Raw genomic sequence first — 27333 nt, forward strand, 5'->3', positions numbered from 1 at the left:
AATCAGGCTGCCTTGGAGTGGATATCCTGTATGGAGTCAGGAAGGTATAGGAGGATACAGGAGATGCTGTGCTTGCAGTGGCTGTAGATCTAGAAATGGATAACAAAGGGGTGGGGGAGGGAAGTTGGTTGCTTTCTTGCTCATTCTCTCAGACACAGAGGCTATTTTTGTCTAGCAAATATCAATTCATCAGTATTACAAAGCAGTCCTACTAAGGAAATACCCTTTTTAAAAGTTTTTATTTGCTACAAAATTGCAGAATATTTGGTCAACTTCTACTTCAAAAATGAAGGTTTTTCATTATTTCACTATTTACCTTCAGGGTGGCTAAACAAGAATTCAGTTCCCTTCTAAAATATTATGCTATTTTAGAGCAACTGTTTGTGGTACAGGCAATTACATTATGCAATTCCCTCATTTAAGGATGGCTGTTCAGGGAATCACAGGTATCAGCATACTGGACACAACTAACATTGGACACAGCCTTAACATTGGACTAAACAAGTTTGAAGGAGGCTATTTATACCATTAAGAACGTGCTAGAGAATTACTGGAAATAAGTGTATGCTGCTAAACTTTGTCCTGCAAGGCAGTATTACAAGCTATTTTGACTAGGTGGAAAAGTTTTTAATACTGTGGACAAAGTTCTGCAAAAATAGCTTGTATCTTTGTGGTAGTTGTCTCCTGGATTGTATTGACCAGTTTCTTTTCATGACCATAAATTTTTGAGCTCACCGAGATGTATTTCGAGGAAGGGGCTGCTTTCAGCTGATTTGGGTGGGTTACTTTCCTTGACCTAGGGATCACGTTCTTCCTTTCTACCTGCACATCTTTCTTGAGGCAAGTGGCCTCCTCTGCTGGTCATTCTATTTTTTCTTCAAATGTGTGACAGAGAACTAGTATCCTCATTTCCTTTTTTTTTTTTTTAATCCTCAGAAATGTTGTTTGTTTTGGCAAATGATTCCTGAGAAAGGATTTTTTAGAGGAATTGTTGCTATTATATTAGCTTCCCCTAAGTTATTTCTAGCACCAACCCCAAGTCACCTCATTTCCCTGCTTTTTGTCTTCTTGACTGCTTCCACTTTGGTTTCCTTTGATGGTTTTTTTGTTGTTGTTGCCTGTTTATATCTTTTTGTTGTCTTTTCAGTTATGATTTTTCATCCATCAGCTCACTGCTTTTCTGAGCCAAGCCAAAAAAACTGCAGTAGTTTGCACCTACACTCGCACACAGATTCAAATCTTCAAGCTTCTGACTGTAATTTGTCTGCCAGTTCTCACCTTTTTTTCCCTCTGTATGAACAGCCTGTGTCTTTCCAAATTCCAATTTTGGGATGCTTTTCTCTTCCCCTGTCCCAGTTTAATTCTTAGGAGGAATAAAATCCTGTCTCCACTGCATGCTCTTTGCTACAGAGCAGTGCCCACACTTTTCATCTCTGTGACTCATAGCGTACAAAATTAGTGCTTGTGAAGCTGGAAGAGCAGGGAGAAGCTGCAGCTCCCAAGAAACACTGTTAGCAGGCATAAGATACTGCTCTCACTGAAGATGGTGACTTTTTCTTTGAGCTTATCCCTGTTGCCTGCCCTGCCTTTTTTCCATATGCCAGAAGAAACATTTGTGTAACTTTCCCAGATCAGGGAAAGATTCCAGATAGACCAACTGAGGAAAATGAAAGACTAATTTGATTGGGTTTGTGTGTGTCAAATGCAAATATTTTTGGCTTGAATTTTTTCCTTCTTTCTAAGGAATTTCAATTAATTATTTCTAATTTTTGTTTTCATGGATTCTGTGATGATAGAGACTACTTAAATGCTGTGTTCGCTGCCAGAGAAAATGTGCAAAATTTTGCATTATGCATCTCTTCAGGTTTTCCTGTAGTAGCCAGAGACCTGCCAAAACTATAGATTCCTGGGAATTTCTCAGGTCTCCAGTGAAATCTCACATCAGCTACAAATTTGGAAAAAAAAAAAAAGAAACAATTTTTTTTTTTTTTTGCTTTTACCACACAATTTAAGAAACAAAAGTTACTATCACACAGAAGGTTCCTGGTTGGAAAATATTTCAGTCTTAAGTGGAAGATGAGATACTTGGTGTACTCAGAGCAGTATATCAGCAACAGCAGCTAACAATGTAGTTTTGAAAATAATTTAGAACACAGATTAAAAGTTGTCATGGTTGTTTCCATCTAAATCCAAATTAGTCTCCTTATTTGAATTAACTTTCAAAACTGTTTTTTAATAATTGTGTATTTGATGTAGTTTCATGCATTAAGTGTTTAAGTGTTATCCAGAAAACTTACAGTTGGTACAGCTAAAAATATTTAAGGGTCCAAAGAGTTAAATTTTCAGATTTTGACTGATCAATATATATATACACACATATGCATGTATGTATGTATATATATATAATATGCATATGTATACACTTTCATAAATATAGCTAACAATATGTTTTTCTGCTAGATGAAAAAACACCCAGTAGAGCAGGGTGTAAGTAGTCTGTAATAAGATAAAATAAATCATCCAGAAAAGCTGAGGTGACTGCATTTTGTTCAAAGCTGCATAACTGCCCATTTCAGAATTATGACATAGTAGATATTTATAGCTGTCATCACATTTTTTTTAATTCAACCAGATTTTAAAACATTTGAAACAGCACATAATATTCTTCTCTGTTTAGGGGTGCTTTCCTGTAAATTTAAGTCAGCTCCTAAATGCTAATGCAAGAGCTAGTTATAGTTCACTTGAATTTTAACAAGTGTATGGATGGCATGTTTCTGTGAAATAAAATCCAGTTTAACTTTCCAGGGTACTTGCTTTGCCAAGAAATATGTAATTTCTCATGCTAACTGTATTTAATTGTTAGAGGATGGATGTCTTGTGGTTTCTAGTGGTAAAAATGGAAAAATATGCCAAAATTGGTCAGGCTAGGTAATAGTATTTTGAGCTCAGTCCTACATAGCATTGAGTACTCCATCATTCCTTCTTCCTTGTGGAAGGAAGACAGCCAGGAGGGAGGCCCAGTGATGCTCATTTTCTTTCTGTCCTACTTGGGACTGCAGTTGTGTATCCAGAGCAAATGGATCACTCCTTAGCCTCAGCTGAAGGCTATGCCCATTTAACTCTTGTTTGGTCTCTATCTCCTCTCTGAGAAATCATTTCCTCTTATAAACAAGATGGCTTCTGGTTTTAACTGGAATCAATTCACAGAAATGGGCTGGAAAGTGAACAAACATCAGCCAGCTGCAATGATTGTGTGGTGCCTCTGCAGCACAAGTGGGGGAAGAAGGGGCTGAGTGCAGGCTGGAGGGCAATGTGAAGGAATGAGGGGGGGGATGAATGATGGAGCTCACTTAGCCCTGTTCCTGGCTGGGCTGTTCCATAAATGACCTCTTAAGCTCCTGGTTCTTGTCAAGGGGGTCTCCCTCCAGCCATTCCCACTCTTGCAGTTGCAATGGCACAACTTGAACTCCTCCACAAATTGATTGGCCTTGCTAAAGAAACAGAAAGCTACCACAGGAAACCAACAGACAAATCCCTGCAGTGTTTTGCCAGGTGAATGGCTTACCTGGCCCACAGAGGAGTTAGATGAACCCAAAAGCAGGAGACTGAAAGGCTGCTCATTTTGACACAAGGCACTGTTGGACAGGCTCATCTGTGCTGCTTAGCCACACTCTCAAAACGGGATTTACAGCATCCAGGACACTCTACAGGGAACCTGCCACCCTAGTCACCAAGAAAGACAGGAGCAAAACCAGGAGCTGTAAATCTTCTCTTTGCTTTGGTCTTCAGGGGAACACTTCATTAGGGCTGTTGGTTCAAATTCTTCCTGGAACAGCCATTTATCCCTTTCTAGCCTAAATTTACTTCTTTGTTTAAGGTGCTGGTGATGAAGAGGTTCCTCAGCTCTCTTGCTTATGCTGAGCAAATGGACCCAGAGAGCTACATCTGTGCTTACCAAGCAGGGTTGGGGCTGGAGAAGAGACTATGCCAAAGGTTAGGGAGTAGGGCACTCACCTGAAGTAAGGAAATCTGGGATCCAGCCCTGCTCCCCAGCACGCTGACCACAGCTCTGATTATGTGCAGAAGAGGAGACTTCAAATAAGAGGAGTGGGATTCACCTGACCAAATGTGGATGGTGACCTCTGAGTCACTTTTCTAGACTCCATGTATGATCACTGGAGAGAAACATGTTTGCATAGAAAACAGCTCTTCTTCCAATGTGGACATTTGAAATGGACACAATGAATTGCAGCTTCAGAGCATCTCTTTCTCTCAAACTACAAGAAATTTAGAAAAGCAGCCCACATGTAGATAACTGCACCAAAGTAGCCTGGTTGACATAAATGTGGCAAAAGGTAACTGAGGAATTCAGAGGGTATTTTGAGAACACCACTTTAAAATTCTATTGCCTGAATTTTCCTATCAACTTCTGAGCAATTTAGTGAACTAGGTCATGATACCTTACAGGATGGAACCTTTCTTTCCCAGAATATAATGATTTTCACATCCAAATGTCTTAAAAACCTACACTTATCCATGTAACAGGTGTGGCCGTTAGGGCTGGTGTCAGGGATTGTGGCATATTATAATGTGGAATAAGGTCTACATGGGACCAAATACCAATGGCAAGTAAAGACGCCGCTATGCTCCACTGATTATCCATGGGCTGTGACACACAGTGGCATTGCTGTGATATTTTCCTATCAATATCATTTTTCAATTCCGAATTTAGGTTTAAAATCAACATTCGCATTTTTCATTGAAACAGTGATAGTTCAGTAAAAATGGGCTGAAATTTTAAAGAAAGACAATTATCCATTATTTAAAACATCAGCTAAAATGAATTAATGAACAACTAATCAATTTTAAGTATTCTGTATTTATATATCTCAGTGTACTGCAGTACCTTTCAATCAAATTACAGTTGCTTTATAGTGACTATGGTACCAATCATAATGAAGCAACAGGTGAAAACCACAGTAATTTAATTAATTAAACTTCAGCCATTAATATTACATGTATTTGAGTCATAGTTTTCAGAAAGAATAGCAGAAAAGTTGTGTTTGTTATTGGAAGTTGTTCCTTCATAGAAGCTTTGGTTTAGCTTTTTTTTTTTTTTTAAGCTTCGCACAGTGGTTTGATTCTGATTTAGTTAATGTTCAGCCTATTCAGGAGGGTAAAATTACTGGGGTGAGCTTTATTGCTGTAATGGAGGTCTTGAGAAATTTAAATTGAGAAGTATTCTAATGCATCTCTGTAGAATATTATCTGCCTCACTTCTGAATGCTTTGCTACCATGTGCAGAACATGGCACATAAGTGGCTTTAGGGGCTCGATGCACTTATGGAAGTATTTTTCCTTGCTGTCTCTTAACACAACAAAAAGACACTTGAAGCCTTTTCTTGGGGCTTATGTTTATTGCAAATTTAAATGTAAAGAGACCAAAGTCCATCACAATGCACCTGCAGGCTTTTTTATTTTTTCAACTGTAGACATTGTGATGATTTTCAATGAAAAATTCTGTTGCCAAGGAATTGCTGAAGTGAAGGTTTGTAAAACTCTATTGTTGAAGATAGAGCCAAGATTAAATTAAAAAAATTATTTTTGCAATGGGTTGCAGGTAAAAATTGTTTATAAGCTCATATTAGCTAGTCAGGGAACATAAACTTTATTCTGTGCTTTACAGAGACTGTTCTACAGTGCAAATGTTGAACTGCATCTAACGAATTATCTAAGGAATATGCCCTGTGAGCAGTTGCAAACATTATGTGCTGAGATGTGTTCAATACACTGTTCATTGAGCAACTCTGAAGAGTAATAGTAATAATAATAATAGGAGCCTATTTGCAGACAGTTGCAAGCAGGAGAAATGGCTAAATGCTTCAGTTAAATTATTCCTTATTTGCCTTGTCATACTATGTGGTAACAGTTAATAATATAATGTGTTTTAGTAATGGGTTGGGGTTTTTTTCTGTATTACTTCCTCTGTCCAGATTATTCTCTTCCATTAGCCCATTCTCAATGGTTTATTTTTTTGCAAAGTCCATCCAGTGATTATAGTATGACTTCAAACTTGGCTTTCCTGCTATGTCCAGGTGATGAAGTAGTGTCTTTGGTGGACACTTTTCCAGCAGATCTACTAGTGGAGGGTTTTTCTGCTATTTTATTGACATTCTTCCTGGAGGCTTGGTAATAGCTGTGCTGAGTATCAAAGCTGAAGACAGATATGGACCTTGGACCTCCCTTACACATTTCAGGGAATTTCTTAACCCCATTTTCTGATCCTTAATATTATAAGGTACTTTAAAAAATATTATGATTGAGACTTTCAAATAATCAGACTAAAGATAGTATTAGGTCAGTTTAAAATTACATCACTTGAAGTTCAAATATGAGACTTTACACCTCACTAAGCTTTCATATTTGTATTTAATTACTTTCTGCAGAGGAAAGTATTTAAGCTTGTAGAAAAACATGTCTTCTCTGAGCTGTTTATAACAAGCTGATTAATGTAATGTATTACAAATAATGTGGTATTCAGTTTTTTTAAAACTAAATCAGTTCATGCCAGATTTTATAAAAATGCTAACGGCACAAAGTATATCCAGATACATCCATCTAAAAGCAGAGAAACATTGTGCATTAGAGTGAAGCAAGAGGAATTTCAGTGTATGCAGTGGATATTGCCACTTGCATAACAATTCACCTCTCTCTGTTGCTAGTGAATATTCATATTCCCATAGTAAGGCTCTTTGTATTTACTGTTCTGCCGAAGTGCGAGATGGCATCCAAGCCCTCTAGTGTTTTATCGGAGTAGACATGTCATTTGCAATGTTATTCTAAGCCTCCCTAAATAGAACAAGCTGAGATGAACAATACTCTTGTATACCTCTCCTAAAACTCCCTAAAATGTAAATGTAATGTGATATTGACTCCTTTATAACTGCCTCATTTTGTAAAATTCCTTACACTGGCTTGACTTGGAATAAGAGTGAACGTGGGGGGAAGGGAGAGCGAGAGCTTCTCTGGACCCTGAGCAGACTGTATTTGTAGCCCAGAAAGCAAACTAAGAATCACTTGCATTAGAAGAAATAGATTCTAGCATGCAGGGGGGAACTATTACACAGAAAACAAATTACATAAGTTATACATGAATCCATTCAAGGATTCTGCTTTCTGTATATCTGGAGTACAAACTTTCCAATAGCCATCACTGTCTGTCTGTAGAAGCACAGCTTGTAACTGTGAACTATAGACTGCTTAAAAATAAGTAATCAACATGATTCCTGGCTGTGTTCCCTGCTCTGGCTACTCCTGCCTTCATGGCTGTTCCCTTGTCTCTTATACCGTCCTTCCTAGCAGTGCTCTTCCCCAGGCCTTCCCACTCTGACCTCAATTTTTCACGTGCTTCATCTATTTCAGGAGAGCAACAGCCCCTGGTACCAACAGTACCTCGGGGGCCGTGGTTGTTTGCCTCGCTTTCCTCACCCTCCCCTGCTGCCTTTCCACTCAGTCAGCTCATTACCTCGGCAGGTTAAGTAACACTCAAGAGTTACATGCAAATTTTAGCACACCATATTTACAGCTGCATTGGCTACTTTTTGCTGGGGAAGTCCCACCAGACTGATCTGGACACAAAGCAGGACAGCACTAGGTGCTTTCCCTGGCTTTGAGGGGGCTGTTTTCTCTCTGGAACAGAGTGGCTGTTCTCTAAGCAGACTGACATGCAGTTGAGTTTCATGCAAAGCCTGAAATCTGGACTATCCAGTTTAGATCCAGACATGAGGCAAGGATACAGCACAGCTTCAGATGCTTCAAATGTTTCAAAATAGATGTAAATAACTTCTGTGTTGAAAGGGATGCAAACCCATCTGCATAGTCACCCTTATCAGTTAGTTTGTTCTCCTGCAGGTCATTTGTACAATGTTTGTGTGCAAATAGGCATTTAAAGTGATCAGACAGCATAATTAAGCAAAACTGTACTTTAGAAATACCAAGTGAATTTCCTCTTCATCTTGGTGGGAGAACAGATAACAGCCATCAGGCCTCACTCTTTGGAGTGACAGAGTTGTATGACTGTTGCTGCTCTTCAGTGCCTCACTAATCAAGGTGCTTCTCTTCAGATCACATTTAATGCTTTGGGAAATCTTCATCAGCCTTCAGTGCACTGCAAGGACTGGGAATGCGAACATGGAAATAACAACCTGTTGTTCTGATGGATTATTGCGTGCTGTGCAGGGGCTGCTGAATGTACAAAATCAGAAGGGTGCTGGAAAGTTTGTTTTTAACAGTGCCAAAAAGGGCTGAGCTGGTGGTGTGCTTGATCAGGAGGTGCTTGATCCCTGACAGCAGCTCTGCAGCTGAGGGGCTGCCAGTCCAGCTTCAGTGATGCAGCCCTGCAACCTTCTGAGGGCTTTTCTGGGAGCCATGGGACAGGGATTCAAAGCCTGCAGACAGACAGACACCACTAGGCAGTGTAAGGTAAATACTTGATTGCTTTATCCACTGTCCTTATATGTATTCCCAAATATACGAAGGCAGAGTTTTAATTCTCAGACTATGTGGTGACTTTTGTGCACCATCTGTATTCACTGTATTCTTTGCATCTGTATTCTCTAGAAATATGCCATTACAGGTAAGTCATATTTATTCAGGTAGTTATTCAGTGCTTGTTCCCTAATGAAAACCTCATTGCTACAGGTTTCTGTCAGGTCAGGAGCCATTCAGAGCAGCAGATGGAAGCCGGGTGTCTAATTCCGGTTAGATTTCTTTGGCTTTTGTCTATTGCAGCTGTGATCGTGTTGGGTGTCCTTTTTGCTGGTATAGTTGTTATATGGGAGTTAAAGTACTGATTTTGTTTAGTGATTGCTGCTATCAGTAAAGATAATTTTAATAATTATCTTCCTATAATATTTTAATTTTTCACCATGACAGGGTTATATTTGCTATTTGATTTTATTACAGTCTGTTAATTTGAATCTGATTTTTATTACTTTATTACAGTATTCAATAGCCAGTATATTTATAAGTATAAATGACTTATGACTTGAAACACTTGACTGGGAATTATAACTTGTCTTTTTGTATCTTGGAAAACAGATTCTCATTATTTTGTCAGGCAAACTTTAGGATAAAATGCCCCTACCAGAAAATGAGCAGTGTAACTTAACTTGGCTGAGAGACCTAATGTAACTTGAGTAAGCCAACACCTTTGCTTTGTGTGTCTTGCATGGGTGATACTTTAATCAAAAATAATCATTCTTACAACCATCTTTTCATGGGAGTTCTTCCTAGCCCTCAACACATCAGCACACACAGAAACCCATTTTACAGACGTATATGTGTATGTAGTTATGGCATAAAGATGGGGAGTATTTCAGACAGCACCAGCTGCCTCTGATGCAAGAGAAGGGGAATGTAATTGCTTCTGTGGAAGTCTGTACATATTTGCCAGAATTTATAAATGTTTACAAGTAACTGGTCTTCGCATAAGCAGGGCCCTCAGGGAGTGCTAGGCCCCCATCTGCTGGAGAGTTTTATGTCAATTCTGGTGATTTTTAGGTTATTTTCCCTGCATTTTTCTCTAAGAATTATCATCACTTGGCTTACTTACTTAAATGCTGATAGTGCCTGGAGAGGCAAAGGCCTTATTGTTTGGAGTAGTCTACATACATATGGTGAGAGACAGTTTCTCTCCCAACAAGTTTTCCATCTAAATAAACAAGGTTAACAGGGCTGGGAAGAAGCAGTAACTCCCCATTTCACGGGGGAAGAACAAGAAAAGTGAGAGGAGCTGAGCACTGAGCCCCAATCCTGACAGGCACCAAAACGTTTGCTCCTGGCAGGGCCAGAGGGTTTTGGAAAATATTTTCAAGTTGAAAACAGTTGGAAATGTACTTCAAGAAAAATAAACATTGCAATCTGCTTGGATAGCTAAGCAGGAATGGCACAGAACTTGGTATCCCAGAGGTTCTGGGGATTATCGGCTTTCAACTACTTTTAAGACCTTTTGGGGAGATTCGGTGGCCTCCCGAGTATGTTTGGTAGCTTAATTTGCAGCTTTTCCTTGTCGTAGTGCTGCCTAGAGCTGTGCCTTTGACTGGAGTCTCTCGACTGTACTTACACAGCAAACATGTGACTGAAGTCTAAGTGTGAAATGATCCATTCCTTGGTGGTTTTGAGGAGCCTGAGAAGGTAGCTGAGATGTCTGCCTTACTGTTTACAGAGAAGGCTTGCCTGAGGACACAAATGGGCACCCTTTCTAGGATGCTGCTTGTCTTCTGTGCACTGTTGGTTGGATGACACCGGAGAATGTAACCAAGACACTGAGAACAGTCAAGCTTGTATAGAAATTTCTTCCTTTGGCCCATCTCTCCCCCAACATGGGCACTGCAGAAAGCAGCAGTGAGAGTTCTCCTGGACCCAGCCCTACAGCTCTTGCCAGCCACCTCAGGGCAGTGTGTTTCAGTGGCTGGAGTAAGATTAATTGCACACTTGAATTTCACACACATCTTTAAGGGCACCTATAATTAAAAATGCATTACAGATTACAGTTAAAATTGTAACGTTGGGAATGTTTAAAAACAGACATTTGTCATCAGCAGGGAAGCCTTTAAGGAGGTAAATCTTCTATTATTATTTCCCTCTTCTCCCAGATAAGAATAGTAGTGGATGAAGAGAGACAATCTCCTGTACAGTAGAGGAAAAGCCTCTCTGTCCAGTGGAGACAACATTCCCAGGGGAAAGCATCCAGGTTTGGGGATTCTTTGGAAAATCTGTTGCTTGTCTTCTATGAGACCTAGGAAATAGCTCACAGTCCTGCCCAAAGAAACTAGTCTGAATCTGAGCCCAAATTGTGCCAGCAAAGAGTGGCACACGGTGTAATTTGAAGAGACTGGGTTATAATGTTGGGCTGATTTGCAGGGGAAATGAATATTTAGGTGGAAATGCTTATTTATTAGAATCCTATTTGTTGCTGCAAATTACAGTCACTTTGAAAGTGGGTTGATTTACCTGTTTCCTCTGAAGTCCTGCTTTCATTCTCTGACCTGATGTGGTGTAGAAAGAATCAAACCATCTCTATATTAAAAAAAAAAAAAAAGAAAAGAGAGAAACTGTACTCAAACCATAAAAGGGTTTTTGGTGTCTCCAAAAGAAGAAAGGCAGTCTTGCCATAAATTTGGTGAACTGCATTTATAGTGCTTATGCCCACAGATTTAGCTTGTAACAGGGAAATCTGCTATGTTTAAATACCCAGAAGGAGTCTGGAAGACAGATTTGTCCTGATAGCTTGTCATTTACCAAAACGGGTAGTGATAATTGGACACAGGAGACACTTGCAGATCAGCCTTTAGTGACAGTGCTGATAGTTACTGAAAACATAAAATATCTCATGGTGGAGCTTCAGTGTCTTCTCTGTCATCAGCCCAGGCGATGTCCACAGCAAACACCATATGCATCATTGTCAAGTGCATTTTATCAAAATACTCTCAGTTCAATCCCTTTCTTGTTCTTTAAAATATTCTACAACTGTGCATATTAAAATTTACAAAATACTAATGAGATTGGAGAAGTGTAAGATAGGGATGGATAAACCCATCCTTCCGAGGTTGCTTTTGTCTCTGATGGCTCTGGCCTGGAATGAAGCAGGTATATTAGTTATCTACCAGGTATAAAACCTCTTTTCCAAATCTTGCTTCCCTTGGTCAGCATTATATTACTAATCTTCGCCTTTCAGCCACGCTGTTATTCTGTGCCATAGGACTCAATGTTGCTCTGATGGAGTTGAACAAGATGAAGAAAAAAATTAGTTCTTTGAAGAGTGAATTGTCACAATTACCAAGGATCTGCATATCAAAAAGCGTCCCAAAGTTTGTTAATGAGAGCCTTTCCTTTTGCATTGCTTTTAAGCATCATTTATTGCAACTTCCTTGTTATTTAGCTTTTGCTTTTTAGAAAATATGGGGGTTTTTGTAGGGCACTGTAGACAACTATGATATAATTGCAGAAATTCCAGCAAAAGGTCATACATCATTCTGACTTCTCCAATTACACTTCTGTCTGTCAAATAACTTGTAAGAACTGGGGTTTTTTTTTCCTTCATTTTACATCTTTGAATGCTGCCTCTTAGATGCAGGATACTTATGCAGCACATTGCTCTGTGCTGCCTTTTTAGCACTTTTAACTGGTTCCTGTCCTGCTTCTTGCAAAGTATGCACAACACTGCCTGCAGCGGATGCCTGTATTGCTTAGTTGTAACATTTGGCTGTCTAAGGAGCTGCTGAAAATTATATTCAGATGAAGCTAAATTGCCAGCTAAATATTGAACTGAGCAGTAGATGGTGAAGTCCCATGTGGTATTTTATTATTAATCTCATCAGGAGGTTGTAAAGAACAATACCAATAATTAGTCATACCTTCTAACCCTGCAAACCAGGACATATTGGTTATATTACCCTCCAGAGTATACTTCATTAATAACTTCCTATTTTACTTATGTATTATGATGTAAGAAGGATTGCTAGATCTTAATGAAGGTAGCATGTGAATTAAGTAATACAATTTGACCAAACAGGTTAAAATTTATTTATTCATAACTAAATCAGTGCTCGGTACGTTAGTGTGTGTGACTTAAACGATAGCTTTCTGTTTCTGAAATGAGACCTTGGATTAAAAAATGCTGGAAAGATTTAAGAACTTCCTTTTGTGCCCTTTTGCTGCTGTTGTTACCCTAGATATAAGGTATTCAGGCTGTGTGTTATATTCATATCCACTGCTTCTAAGACACATGACCTGAATGTGACAAAAAGATAATTTTATAATATAATGGTAAGAATTTATAGGAAAAAAGAAATGAGGCCAGTAGCTACCTATAATGTAGGTTCTGTTGGAGAAAAGGATCCCTATACAGCAGAGCTGTTAAGATCTGCTAAAGTAAATGGAATTTAGGCATATACATAAACACATACCCCAGTTTTATTAATCAGTATCAGAAAGTATATTGAGGTTTTTAATTGAGCCAAGATAAAATGTATGAACACATTTTCCCTGACTTGTTGTGGATTCAGTAAACAGTGTTTTTAATTACGTAATTTTACCTAAACGTTATTGGGAATAAAAGGTCCAAGGGAGTTCAGTAACACAGACTGGTTCAAGTTCTCAAGACAACACAAATACTAAATACATTTATAGATTTAACTCTAGGGCACTTTACTAAAAATTACTTGATGTAGCATTTGTTGCTATGTGCTAGAAACAGTTTCTCTGCCCATACGTTCGATGTATGTATGAGTATCAGGTTGGCTGCCTGCTTTGAACTGGTAAATATTTACTTAGGAAGTTGTTGGGTTTTTCTGTAGGTATCAAACTGATGACTGGCTAGTATAGATCTGATGAGAAGTGCCATCTCAAGTCAACCCTCCTTAAAGTAGACTAGACACTGAGACTGCCTGTGTTACCACAAGCTTGCTCACCACAAGCCACAAATTGCCCTTTTAGGAAAGCAAAGCAAACTTAAGGCAATAATAATCTGCACTGCTCAGGCAAAAGCACTTTTTAAATGTGCTTGCAAACATTGCTTTAGAAAGACAGAAACACAATTAAACTTCAAATAAACAATTTTTTAAAAAGTCAAACAAAGAAGGTAATGTTGAATTTCAATACCATCCATCAGCATTTAAACTTAAATTTGAAATCCCATCCCTATCTTGAATTATACAGACTGGTTTGTAGAAGAAAAAAACCTGATTTTGCTCTTAGGAACCTTCAGTTTTTAATTTATTCTTCTGTCTTTGGCACAAATTAATCCAACTCTGATAAACTTAATGTTGGAATTTTTTCAAGTGGTTGAGGACAAAGATGGGTACAAACCAGTTTTCAGGTCTTTAGAGGGAAAGCATTAGTGCTTGCCTACTTTTTTTGTTTATTTTGTCTTGGAGTAGTGGGGTTTTTATGAGTGTATTTTTTTTTCTATGTGTCTAAGATACTGAGAGACAGGCTGACCTGACAGACATTCAAAAACATTGTAAACTGTATTTATTACTCAGTGGAAGACGCAAGGCTAATGGAATGAATCGATAATGCCCTGGATACACACACTGTATTTACCTAGTCCTGCTTAAGTCCGAATGGAAATTTTACTTATTGTTTAACTAATAATTACTTTACCAGCTATATTAGTTCTGGGTATTGATTTTACACTAGCAGTAAATTTGATAAATCTTTTTACAACTATTTAATTGTTTATTTCTTTGTTTGTAGATAATAAAATTAAAAGTCGCAGCTGAGACATTGAGCTGCCAAGAATTAACACACACCTATATAAACACAAAAATAATACTTTTCTCAGAAAATTCTTTGCAGATATCAAACCGTTGTCTGATCTTTGTACCCACATATATTTAAATACTGAATTTTTAAAATGTTGAAAATAATAAACCACTAATAGTTCTGAATCCAATTGTCTGAATTTGAAGTAAGATGCCCACTTAGAAGTCCTAGTAAGAAATAATTCAGATGAAAGTTGTAACCACGGTTAACTGTTCTGCAACTTTTAAATTGAGTTACAGATGCTTAAAGTTGCATGGAACAACAGCAGGATGGAGAACAGGGATCTAAACACTAACCTGGCTCCAGCTAAGTTAGTAAGGCAGAGTCCTGATAAATACTTCTGTGTTTAAGCATTGTTCCTGGTGGGGGTGAATGGTGAAGAAAAGCATCTTTGGAGCAATGTTAGTTAGGAGTGATGTTCTGTTGCTCATTTAGATCATGAACCTTTTGTCAATATGAACAATTAGTGGGCTAAAGATTCCATTGACCACACAACAAGAATCAATATACACAGTACTTGTTAGTTATTTACCACAGAGTGTATTAACGCCTGTCGATTCACCATAAATCCTTTAAAGCTATCCTGCTATGATCCTTGCCACAACATGCATTGACACATCAATAAATCCTTTTGACAAGGGCGATATGTGAAAATCAATACCAGTTTATCAGCTATTTCCATGTAGTCTTTTCTACAGAGGTTCAGAGATCTTTTCCCAAAGCTGTACAACTGACATGGCGTAGGGACAGATCTTGAATCAAATAGTGACCTTGAATCAAGTAGTGACCTTGATTAATGCTGTTCACGCAAAGAATTTTGTAAATCCCATACAAGGGACATACAACCATTCCTGATGAGGTTCACTGTTTGGAAAGTGCTTTTCAAAGCTTTTACTGATTTTCTTTTTTTTTTTTTTTTGGAAAGTGAATGAACTTTGTGTGCACACAAAACGTTAGGCGCTTTTTTTTCTCAAAGAAAAAGAAGTTTCTTCTCTGATAAAAAATTGCCAGACGTTTCTGTCACTAAATTATTTTCTACAGCAGAAGACCCATCGCCAAAGGCTGTGCTGTGCACTTATTCTGCTGTATAAACTTTATTGCATTATAAAAATAGGTTTAACACATATAATGGAAGGTACGAGATTTAGGCAGAGGAGAACCATTTTTTTAGTTGGTTCTTCTGAAGTGTTTGAGGAACTTTGAACTGATCCTATCTGATTTCAAGTGTCAAGCAATTTTTTTAAAATCTAGGCTCCTTAGGCTTCCAGTGGTGGTTGTTTTTCATGTCTAAGTAAGATGATTTAGATTTTTACAGTAATTTCTTCTATGCATACTGTCCTCCAAATATATGCAGTAGTTTTATCCTGAAGTTTTATACATTACTTATTTCATCAGCAAGTTCTAATTGTCCTGGAGAATGTAAAAAATTTTGGAACCAATGAAAAAATAAATAAATAAATGCCCCTGAAATACAGAAATATAGCTGGAACAAAACTTGAACAGAAAATAATGGCTACATTAATGACACTAATTGTTATTTTTCAAAATGTAAATCTTTTGCCCCTTTCTTGCACAACAAATTAACATTTTGCATTGCAAAGTAGGCAAAATATTAAATTAGTTCTGTATCTTGCATTCAGGGGCATGTAAGTCATGCAGCAGCTTAAAAATCATCTCAAATTCCACAGAGAGGAAAGGATAAGGAAGCCTAATACATGGCTTTTTGGGACTACCTCTGCCAAAGTCAGCTTTGATAGAAGCAAATCCAATTCCCTCTTCAGTCAGTGGGAGCTGGCGCTGCTAATGGCAGGGTTTGGTTCTGCCCATTGGTGTAACTTTTCCTGTGAAAACTCAGTGTATTGCATGTGTTTCCTGTAACGTTTTCTACAGATACGGACCTTAAAGAAGGACTAAGGAAGCTTTGGCTTATGTTGCAGTGGTTTTAAGTGATGCGAAAGATAAGTGTAACACTCATGATGGAAGATTCGGGTCTCTTGGTCTTTCCCTGCCCAACTCTTTACAACATTTCACTGTAAAAATCGTACCTAAAACCTCCACTCTAAAATCTCAATTATTCTACTATGTGTATGATAAAATATACACCTTGTTATCTGCCTTTCTTTCTCCCCTTTAATTTCCTCCCCTCCATCATTTCTCCTTTATCTTGTTCCCTCTGATGAATCTCTGAAGTGGGGATAAATGTAATGTATTAAATGGCATTAAAATACAGGAAAAACTCTGTTTTGTTTAACTACCTTGTTTATGGTGATAAAGATATTTAGATGATATCCCCCCAGCAGTTAGATACATGAACCATCCTTAAAAGTAATTAGTAAATTTTTCACTTTTCACAAAGGATTTGTTAAATACCTTCTCTCTGTCTCTTTCTCGCCATTAAAGAGGAAAACTGTTCTCACTTAATGCTGCTCTTTCCCATTAGAGTAGTCTGGATTTCTTGGTGCACAACCAGGATGGGCTTCTGGTGTGTGCTGCAGGGACTGCAAGCTGAAAAGGGAAGACAGTATGAAGAAAAGGGTGGAATAAATCCACGTAAACAACTGAAGAACAATGATCTCTGAATGATAAACAAGGTAGAGTAGCTTCAGGCAACAGATAACCCAAGCTCCAGCTGACCTTGGCAGCATGACTGGGTCTTTATATAAGGACAGAAAGCTCCAGCAATTTCATCAGTTTTGCCCCACTGTCAACCTTGCATCTATTATTATTTTATGTCTTTTTTTTTTCCTCTGCTCACATGTATTTATTGCTTGAATGTATTTACTGTGACTAATAGAAGGAAGATCTCTAATTAAGCTTGAGCTTTCTCAAGTCTCTCAGACTCCTGCAGACTGATGAAATTCAGGACTCTTTTTTTTTTTGTTTCAAATCTCTTGTGTCAGAGAAAATTAGACACCAGCTCTGCCCCAGTAGGGTTGAATTTTGGGCCTAAGATTAGTCTTGCTTCTCATTTTGGCATAGTTGTAGAGTCTATCTTTTGTCCTTTCTGCTGTGAATGTGCAGTTAAACTAACAGCAGAGGATGGAAAGGCATCCGTCTTGAGCACGTCACTTGGCAGCGACCAGATCTTAAGCATGAACAGATTTGTTGAGGCAGCTTTTCCAGCCTATTCAGTAAAGGCAACCAATTCTGAGCCTTGTGTACTATGAGCTGATGGGGTCTATTAAATATCCTCATATAAAACATGCCAGGGGCCAGTCTAAGGGAAAGAAAGGAGTGTTCACTGAGAGACGTGAGCTAAAATCTGTGAACAGTTCTGTGTCGCCGAGATTAGTTGTTTGACTGTTTGTGAAGGATGCATCAATGTATCCTACTTTAAAATTGTAAGGGCTGCATGGTTTTTTTATAATATAAGAATTTTGGCATTTCTTTGGCTATAACAAATGATCATGCTGCTGCGTCCACAGCTGGTATATATGGATGAAACTCCATATATGCAGCTGAGAGAGGAAGATTGCTTGGTGGTGTTTTTGTTACAGGCTACCATGTACCCTATGTACCTCTGCACCTGTGTTTGCATGTGAAAAACTTTTAAAGTCACAATATATCAACAAGAGTCGAACACTTGTGAACTAAGCTGTACAGAATAAAAATGTGTTACTGTGGTGTTTTGATGTTTTACCAGTTTAAAATATTAATATCATTTAAGAGAGTGAATTGCAAATTGTAGTTGATGATTGCAAAAGGATCATTTCTACTGTTTGAATAATTTTCTGCATATCTTCATTTAACGCTGATGAACTAATTTCCAATGTGTTTATTTTTAAAAGAAGACATCCTATAACTTAAAAGCACATTAGTAAAAATACTGTTTATTTTTAATGCTGCTGAAAATAAAGGGGTCTTGTGCTCATGCAATTAAAAAGGAAACTGTTTTCATATGAGTAGATTGATAAGTTATGACATGGAACATGGTTTGCTGTGTGACCATGAGGTCTCTTCAGGAAATTATTTTTCCTTATTATCCATCAGCTATCCTCTGTAGTTGACAATTTGGGTTAGGAGAAAAGTTAGAAGTTTGGATGAACAAATAAACAAATAGGAAGAAGCAAGAGAGGGGATTTCAGAGGCAAGGATTTGTTTGGTGGTGAGGAAGATGGTTTTATTCCCACCCTCCAATCTGACCCATTTTCTTGGCTTTAATTGTTTAGTTGTTTTACATGAACAGTGATAAAGCACATGTGCTAAATAAGTAGCAGTGTGTTGTCAAAAAGAGGCTATATTTCAGCAGAAAGACACTCAATTGCTTTAGTTAGTTTGTAAATCTGCTACTAGAGACCCTGAATTTAGAAGTCCTTACAATGCTGTATAAATGTTTAACTGAATTAAGGATAAGGTGTAAAATCATACCAGTCTTCTAGATAGGGGAGCAAGAAGCACATTTTGGTTTTACCTTCAACTGTTGTGTGACAAAACCAAGCCACCCATTCTTCATTTTGTGCCTTGCACAGTGAGAATGACAGAATATTTTACTTCTTTCCAAGTATATGATGGTAGTGTTCTAAAAAACTCAAAGCTCTTTTTTCTCCTAGAAATAATATTTCCTCAGCTTCTACAATCATAGATGTAAAATTCTTTAAAAAGCAAAACAAAAAAAAACCCCACCAAAAATCTCTTCAAAGTCTAGTCTGTGTAGTCAGTCCATACATTTATGTTTGTTCCTGGGAATTTCTTATGGGATTAAGACATCCCTTCCATAAGCTGACTGATACTGGGGCCTGTGCTGGACACAGCTTAAAAGAGGAAGGGCTTGCTTTTAAAGATGTCTCAGTGTGCATTTTGGCTGAGGTTCTCTCAGGAGTTGTAAAGAAATTTGGCAGGTGAAATGCAGTAGTCCTTTGCAAAGATGTTTTCTCATGTTTGAACAGCTCTGATGGCCACTGCCAAGGAGGGATAATTGCCAGTCACTCCTGAACTCTTCCCAGCCCTTTTTGGGAGAAACTGATGTCATGATTCATCTTTGCAAGAGACAGTGCTCATGTTTCCCTGCTGTTTTATGCCTCAGCACAGGAGGAGGTTCTTTGTTTTCTCTCCCCTTGGGCTCGCTTCTTTCAGTCCCATGCAGGGCTGAATACAATCTGGCCTATGGTAGAGATTTGGAATCCGTTTGCTTGCTCTTCTACAGCTTTCAAGGCTTGCCAGCAATACTGTGGGACGCCTGGAAAAAATTAAAGCGTTATTCTATCCTGAAACTTGTTTCTGCAAAAATGCTATTCTAGGCTTCCATGTGTATTGTTTCTCCGTGATCCTCTGTATGAAATTTGATCTGTTTCAAAAGGCGAAGGAAAAAAGCAACAACAACAACAAAAAATTTCTGATTACCTGTCCAGCAGGCTCCTTCTTTGAGCAGACAACCTGAATTCTCTCTCCTCAATTTGAGAATCAGAATCTCTTCTGATGAAAGGAATCAAACCCAGCTGAGAATGGCTCTGCTGTGATTGAACTTAAAATTCTTTTCAGCTTAAAAAACGGAAGCTACTTGACAGCAAATTCACAGTGCAAGGTTATTTTTAAATGCTAGTATATTGGCTGGTTCATGGGGAAAACAGGGCTGTAAACAGTGGGGCAGGAGTTGGGGTTTCCTCTGAGCAATATTTTTGTCACCTGTTTTCCAGTGTCATTTATTCAGCCTGCAGAATAACTTCTCATGTTTCAAATGCAAGTCACAGACCAGTTGTCCACTGCGTCCTCTTACAGTAGCCCAAATCACCCCAGTATTAGCCCAGTTGGAGTGAACCCATGAAGATTTAAATATTTAATCTCTGTAAAATTCGGTGAAGTTTATTGCAGAATTTCCTTTGGAAGCTTTTATTGGGAGAGGATGCACATGGTACATAGCTTGCCTTTACCTTTAGGCTAGTGACAGAGAAGTTCTGAAAGGTCATAAATACGGGGAGGTGCATCACAGGCCCTGATGTGATCATGACCTGCAAGAATTCTGGCACCAGAGGCTGAAAGCTGGTGCTTGCTGGCCATCACCAGGAAGGTGAATTGCGCTCAGTAGGGTAAATTACTGTCTCCACCCTCAGATGTGAAGCCCTTTATTTATCTGTGTTTAAAACTGGCTTTTCTTCAGTTAGTAGGACACATTTTATATATGGCTAGTTTCCCATTTTTGAAAATCAGTCATAATACAGTCATTAAAAAAAATTGTGGCTACTTGCAAACAAAAAAAATTGCAGGGCATTATTCATTGCAGTCATTGCCAGGGCTGGTGTTACCATTACTTCTAGTTTTAAGAGTCCTCTTGGCTCATGACACAAAGGATTTTTTTAATTTGATGACATCTTGCAAAATAAAATAATGCATTCTTAAAATAATGTGCGATGAAATGATTACCAAAACCTATAACTGAAATCTGTGCTTTCATTATATCAAATGCATCCATAATCACATTTTGTACTACATTTTGCTTTCTTTGGTGCTGCAATAGATAAGGTTTCACTAAGGTTGCTTAATGTTCTCCGTGATAGCTCCCAGTTTGCAATTGCTGATAGCTTTGCCAGACTTTAACTTTTTGGCATCTCTATGAAGTGAAGCTTTCCGCACTAGTTTTCTTCTTAGTTGAATCTGTTTTGGAAAATTTCAGAAAAAATTATTCAAACATTTCCAGGCATTAGGCAGCAGGAATATATATATTTTTTGGACCACACTGAAAAGTCCTGGCAAACCTTGCTCTGAATATCTGTAGCTTTGCCTCCCTCCCTCTGCTGCCCATCCCATTGTTTGGGAATAAGGATTTGAAATTTGGCAGGAGGGTGTTCTTTGTCTTATAAAATTGCTATGAAAAGCATCACATTGTGTGAAGTTAAAAGTCTTTGAGAAAGTGTAATGAAGGCAGGTGGGAGAGTGAAAAAGTGAGAAAAGAAATCTTTCTGTCTCTGGAAGTATTGGTGGAAAGCAAGGGGAAAAGAGATATGAGCGGAGAAACACTTAATTGAGGATGAGACACTGATGTGAAACGGGAAGTCAAAGGGAGTTGCAGGATTTAGTATTTACGGCACAGGAGATCAGGCTTTGGAATCAGCCTTTGCAGAAGGAAAGATTTATGGGGAAGAAGGGTCAGATGTCAACTATCCTGCCACCAGCATCAGATGCATTGGGAAAGGATAAGCGAGCAAAACTGGGAAATGACCAAAAATTTTTTACTGATATATCAGCTCATCCCAAATGGGAGGTTGTGCCTGGAGCACTGCATTCAGGAATTGCCAATGTATTCTGCCTCTGCTAATATACCTAATATGTTTTAAAATTTGTTTATGCTTGTGACTTGAAGCCCGGCAGCAATGAGTTCTACAGCTTGTGCATTGTATGAAAAATGATTTCCTCTAACTGGGTTTAAAACTGTGAGCTAATTTTATTAAGTGTCCTCTGTTTTTTTGGTTGTTTTTTTTTTTGTAATTTATTTATTACAATGATGATTTTTAGACTGAATAATAATTCTCTAATCACAGAAAAGAAAGTCCAGAACTTTTATGACTTGCAAACCTCTGTTGTACCCATCCCCAGTTACCTTTTTTCTGATCTGAAAGCATGTGGTTGGCCTTTTTTATTACTACATATCATTAAGCCAACATTTCCATGGAATTATCCATAATGGTTCAGAGATTTTTGTGCCGCGTGATAATAGCTAGGTCCATTGTGGTTTAGATCTAATTAGGATTGTCTTCCCTCATATGCAGTACTTTGCATTCATCAATACCCTCTGCTGTTTTATTGTTGTTTAGTATTTTAAGCTTCCCACAACTCTTTGCATTCAGATCAGCTAGCCAGAGTGACTCTCCATGCCTGGTAAAGATTTTCATGTTGTTATCCATCTTCTTTCAAAGTCCTACAAGACTCTACCTAACATCTCAGGTCCTTGGGAGTTGGGCTGGTAGCTTTCTTCTGTTGTGAAAGCTTGCCAGTTATTTCTACCCTTTGTTTGCTATCTTTTAATGATTTATTAACTGAGTCTTAGGTTTTCCTTTATTGAAACTTAGAACAAGATAAAAACTGTCTCCATTTCACAAAAAAAAATTCAATACCACCACTTGGAGATGCAGGAATTCAATTTGCCTATGAAACTTTATTTGGCATCTTTTAGTTTATAAAAAAATCTTTAATTAACTGATCTTATGGTATTAGGTCATGTGATTCCTGCTTTCTTCAGTGCACAGCATGCCTCTGTAATGGGAGCAAATCAGGATAACATAAAGGAAGAGACTGTTGTCAGGAGAATATTTGTTTCAGAAATTGGCAACTGTACTCTGAATGAAGTGAAGGAAAATGTCCCCCAGTTAAGGTGGTTAAACATTAAGTTCAACAACTCTTTGCATTTCCACATCTTACTTCAAGGTACTCACATGTGCAAATAATGTGCAGGTTGTCATAGAGGCCAAGGCCTTTGCCTGGCTATTTACAACAGGCTACAGTAATTTTACAGGAAGTTGGAGCAGTGAATGTAGTGGCATTCTCTAAGAAATTCTGGATGAATGAAGACACAGTCACAGATATATGAATAGATAGACCTATGCACATAAGATCCTTCTTCTAAGTCTAATTCAGAATTACATTATTAGTATTGTTAGAAAATATCTTTGTATTTAGGCAGTAGGACCACTGCCCACTATGGAAAAGAACAATTGTTGCAAATGACTAGACTTAAATGTTGGCAAAATAATACCTAAACTCTCAAGACAACTCCCGTGTTTATTAATCAACACCAGCTGTTCCTGTTTATGCAATACTTTGTAAACATAAAAGAATAAAGTAGAATCTGATATGACAGCTCATATACCAAGATTCAGCTTTCTGCAAAAACAAATCAGGCCATTAAAAAATGTGGGGTTTGTTTCAGGTATTCTGACAAAGCCAGCTAGTCCTGTGATAATAAATGTAACCGTGTTTCTCTAATGCCTTTAGGCATATGGCAGGTACCTGGCAAGGAGACTTCTAGAGCTAAGCCATCAGAGAGGTTTTCATGCTCTCCCCCTGGAAGGAACTCATAGGAAGCCCCTCTCAGAGGCAGCACCTTTCAAGCATTTCTGAGCCATGTCAGTTCCAAATTTGCCCTAAGTGCCACATTCTGATTTCTGTCACACGGATTCTGTCACAGAAAGTGAAGGGATTCTCCTAAGTCAGTGGAGTTTTCTTTAGTGTAATTGTCCTCACATCAGCCACAGATCTCTCTTAGGAGTGGGTGTATAGTACATTTGGAGTATTCCTCTCTCATAAACTCAAAATTGAAAGCTCTTGTTTATTTTGGTGATTATTTCTCATGTGCAGAGAGGCCTAAATGTTAGCTAAAACCAGTTAAGTGGGGAAAAAGTAAGATTTAGTAATCTCACAGCTGAGGTACATGGCCCTCAGAATGAAATGGAACCACAGGCTGGTTCCATGTAAGGTGTAGTGTGAAAGCCAGGGACCTCAGAGCATATTTTCAAACTAGCCGTTTGCTAAGGTGAGCACGAAACTCTTGATGGGGTAGTCTTTAGAAAGGGGGATTATTTTCTGGGGTTTTTTTGTGGAAGTTCAGCATCATATCAGAGCTGGGATTCACCCAGACACAGCTGCCTACCTAAATCCCTGAGGGCAGGAACCTAAAATTTTCTTCTCAAAAAGCAGGCACAGAAATGAGGTCTATTTTTCTTCTTAATTTTGTCTGGGAAAGGTTGGGGATACTTCTTCACCCTTGTTAATGTTTTAATTTGTACAGGGATTGCCACTTTAGAAGTAAATGATGTGAATGTCTCAACTTACTAAATGTTGAGTCATGTTGCAAAGCAGTCTTGGCTTGTGTGAACTGGACTTTAAGGTCTCTGACTGCTCCTTGGCATTCAGCCCATGAGATTGGTCTTAAACCCATTGAAATTTAACCATTCCTTCCTCCTCCTTTGCCCTCCAAAACCCATATATTGTGGGCATTGGATCGGGTGTGGGACCTTGCATTTGGCCTTGCTGAACCTCATGAGATTCCCGTGACACGCTTCTTGAGTTTGTCCAGGTCCCTCTGAATTCCATCTCATCCCTCAGGTGTGTCAACTGCGCCACTCAGCTTTAAGTTGTCTGCAAACTCGCTGCCGGTGCACTTAATCCTGCTGTCACTGATGAGGATACTAAACGGTACTGGTCCCAGTACAGACCCCTCAGGGACACCTCTCAGCATGGGAGAGACATCTAGATGGCCTTCCTACCTAGCGAGCTTAGTGCAACATCTGGAAACTAAAGACAAGAAAATGGTGAAATCTCAGCTCTCCTGTTTGGAGATTTTCTGGGACATGATACTTTAGGGGCCGAATCCACGTTATTTTGGATCTCTATTTTTAGCTTATTTATTTACTACTTGGCAGACTCCTAGTCAAGAGGGGATAACCCTGGCCCTAGTGATAAGTTCTAACAACTACATGTTTATGCACCAGTAGGTATCAGGAGGTCAGTCATAAAAACCTGTCAGTTTGTATTACTTCTTTGTTGACTCTCTATCAAAGCATGAAGGAAATGGGAACTGCCATCTTTCTCTTCATAGCAGTGGGTAGTATGTCATGAATTAGATAAAATAAGCTGATCTTTTCTTACATTGGTGCAAAATACAGTCCCTTTGATAACTGGAGAAAAAAACAATTAAATTTCTATCTAGTCATTCAGTTACTGAAGCAGAGATACCACTTTTGCAGGTGAAGGCAATGGAAATAATGTAGAATACAAGCTGCTTCTGTGCCTTCTTAAAAACACATAGACAGTTCTCTCAGATGCTTGTGAATCTAGTGTTGAATTCTGGTCAGGTCTCCCCAAAGCAGATCTGTTTGGATATTAATGAACTGTTAATTTTTAAGTTATGTGCAACTGGGAATAGTGAAACTTGCATCATCTTTAATATGTTCAGGTCACTTCCTTTTGATACCAATGCTCAAATCAAAGAAGCTGAATGAGATAAGAGAATACCAATGATGATCATGGTTTCTTCTCCATATGAGAAATTCATATTCTGCTTAATACCGTGCCTCCAAGTGAGCTTCCAGTTATTTGATATTGATGGCCATGAGAATGAACATGCGCAATTAAAATAGGTAAACCACTCCATGCTTTTTACCAAGCAGAGCCAGGCTCTGAAGGATCATGCCACTGGCTGAAATGTCATCCTATTGAAGAAGAAAAGAGTTTGGAATTCTCTTTTTTCCACTGGTCATGTTTAAATGTATTTCATGACACTCTAGCTTTTCTCTGCAACCGTGGCTACAATCAGGGTAGACTCCTGTTCTTAAAAAAACCCCACACTTTATTGTCTACCTAGAGGACCTGAGAACTTTGATTACAAGTTAGTTTTTTGATAGGACAAGCTACAGAGTGCAAATTCTACAGCAGAAGAATAGAGGACTGAGTTATTCTGAGCTTGTAGCAAGAAACAGATACTAAACACTGACAATTTCAAATGTTGACCTACAATTCTATCTGTGTGCTTCAAGCACTACACCATGCAGAACAGACACTGCTGCATCTCACCTCGGGTAGACCCTGTGGATCAGGAAGGTATCCAGGATTATTTTGATCATTATCTGGATGGAAAAAAATACTTTCCTTTTTATAATGAAACACGATGAGTAGTAGTTTCCTTAGAGCTATTTATGATTGTTGTAGTCAAAGTGGAAAACTGTAACTTGTTTCTCTTTATTTTACCATGGGTTTAAGTTACTTACAAGTTTTTCTCTCTTAAAATCCAAAAGATGGACACCTTGGAAGTACAGAAAGTACTTGTTTAAATCTACGAAGTACACCTGGCAAGTGGACATTTTCTAGGAGTACAAAAATATCTTTTCAAGTAGGAAGCATAAATTCTTAGAGCAATGGTTACTTCATACTGTATCACCTTTTCACCCTACATTTCTTAAGGAGACATTTATTATCCCTGACTGCTGTGCTTATTATCATAGGAATGTTGTGGAACACCATGTTTCCTTTTATGTTTGCAAGGCACTGCCGCTGATGGTCTGATAGGTTAGATATTTCCCTAGGGAATTCTTTATTGTGAGACTCATCATGTACAACATAGGGTACACTTCTCTTTTCACGTCCTATCTTGACCACTGGATTCAGTTGATATCTATATCTAGCTATATCTATATCTATCTATATCCGTATCATCTATATCATCTATATCAATATGTATCAGCTGACAACCCATAGGATCTTTCATCTGCTTCATGCTACATTATACAGCTGGATATATTCAGTATCTCTGCAGTTTCTAGGTCATGTGCCCTGGGGAGTTTGGTGTCACCTCTTTGACTGATTCTAATGAGTGCTTGGAATATTGGCAGAGGAATGAGGAGAATACTGACAGTAATCCTGCTTGTGGTCCCTTCAGATCAAGGTGCATGAGTATTTGCAGGGAGAGACAGGGAAGCTGCTTTGATTCCGTACTTGTTCTGCAAGTCTATTGAGACTCTTGGACGTGCCTGTGATTCTCAGCTGTACTGGAGAGGGTTGAATCAACTCAGAAGGAACTTAGTCCAGACCTGACCCTTGCCAGATGTTGTACCTTACTGAACAAGCACATTCACAGGAGTCAGAACAAGGAACTGCTTGCTTAATACAAAGCATATTTGATCCTCAATACACTCCTTTGTCCTTGCTGATAGGCCACGAGATACATGGTGGGCTCTGTGCTGACCTGGCAGTTCATGATGGGCTTCTTGCAGCTTTCAAACTTCACATGTGGAAGTTATCAAAAGCTCAGATTCGTTCTAGAATGCCTCAGAACAGGGATAACCTGATATATGATTTTAAGAAGCAGATGACCTAATCCAGGAGACGCTACTACTGAAGCTGAGAGTACCAACAAAAAAAAAGTGTCTGTGCGCGTCTGTATCAGTGCATCTGGTTCTAGAAAAAAACTTTACAAATCAGAAGGTAGAACTAAGAAAGCAAGAGGGGGAAAAGAAAAAAAGAAGTTTTGTTCTAGAGTGGAGAGATGATCCTTCAGTGTACCAGACAGAAATCAGGTGTAAA

General features: G+C 38.5%; 1 protein-coding gene across 11 annotated transcripts in view; it reads left to right on the forward strand.

The window, feature by feature from the left end:
* Nucleotides 1-27333, forward strand: part of LDB2 (LIM domain binding 2) — a 369029-nt gene that overhangs the window by 187580 nt on the left and 154116 nt on the right. Inside the window, exon 1 of one of the 11 annotated variants that reach the window (XM_019287353.1) lies at nt 8413-8481. The exons of the other annotated variants lie outside the window; for them this stretch is intronic. Within the exon in view, the coding sequence (XP_019142898.1) occupies nt 8428-8481 (54 nt within the window). The 5' untranslated portion in view covers nt 8413-8427. Of the gene's footprint in view, nt 1-8412; nt 8482-27333 lie in introns of those variants that run through there. 11 annotated transcript variants of the gene reach the window in all.

The sequence above is a fragment of the Corvus cornix genome, chromosome 4, assembly GCF_000738735.6.
Source record: "Corvus cornix cornix isolate S_Up_H32 chromosome 4, ASM73873v5, whole genome shotgun sequence".
Classification (NCBI taxonomy): domain Eukaryota; kingdom Metazoa; phylum Chordata; class Aves; order Passeriformes; family Corvidae; genus Corvus; species Corvus cornix.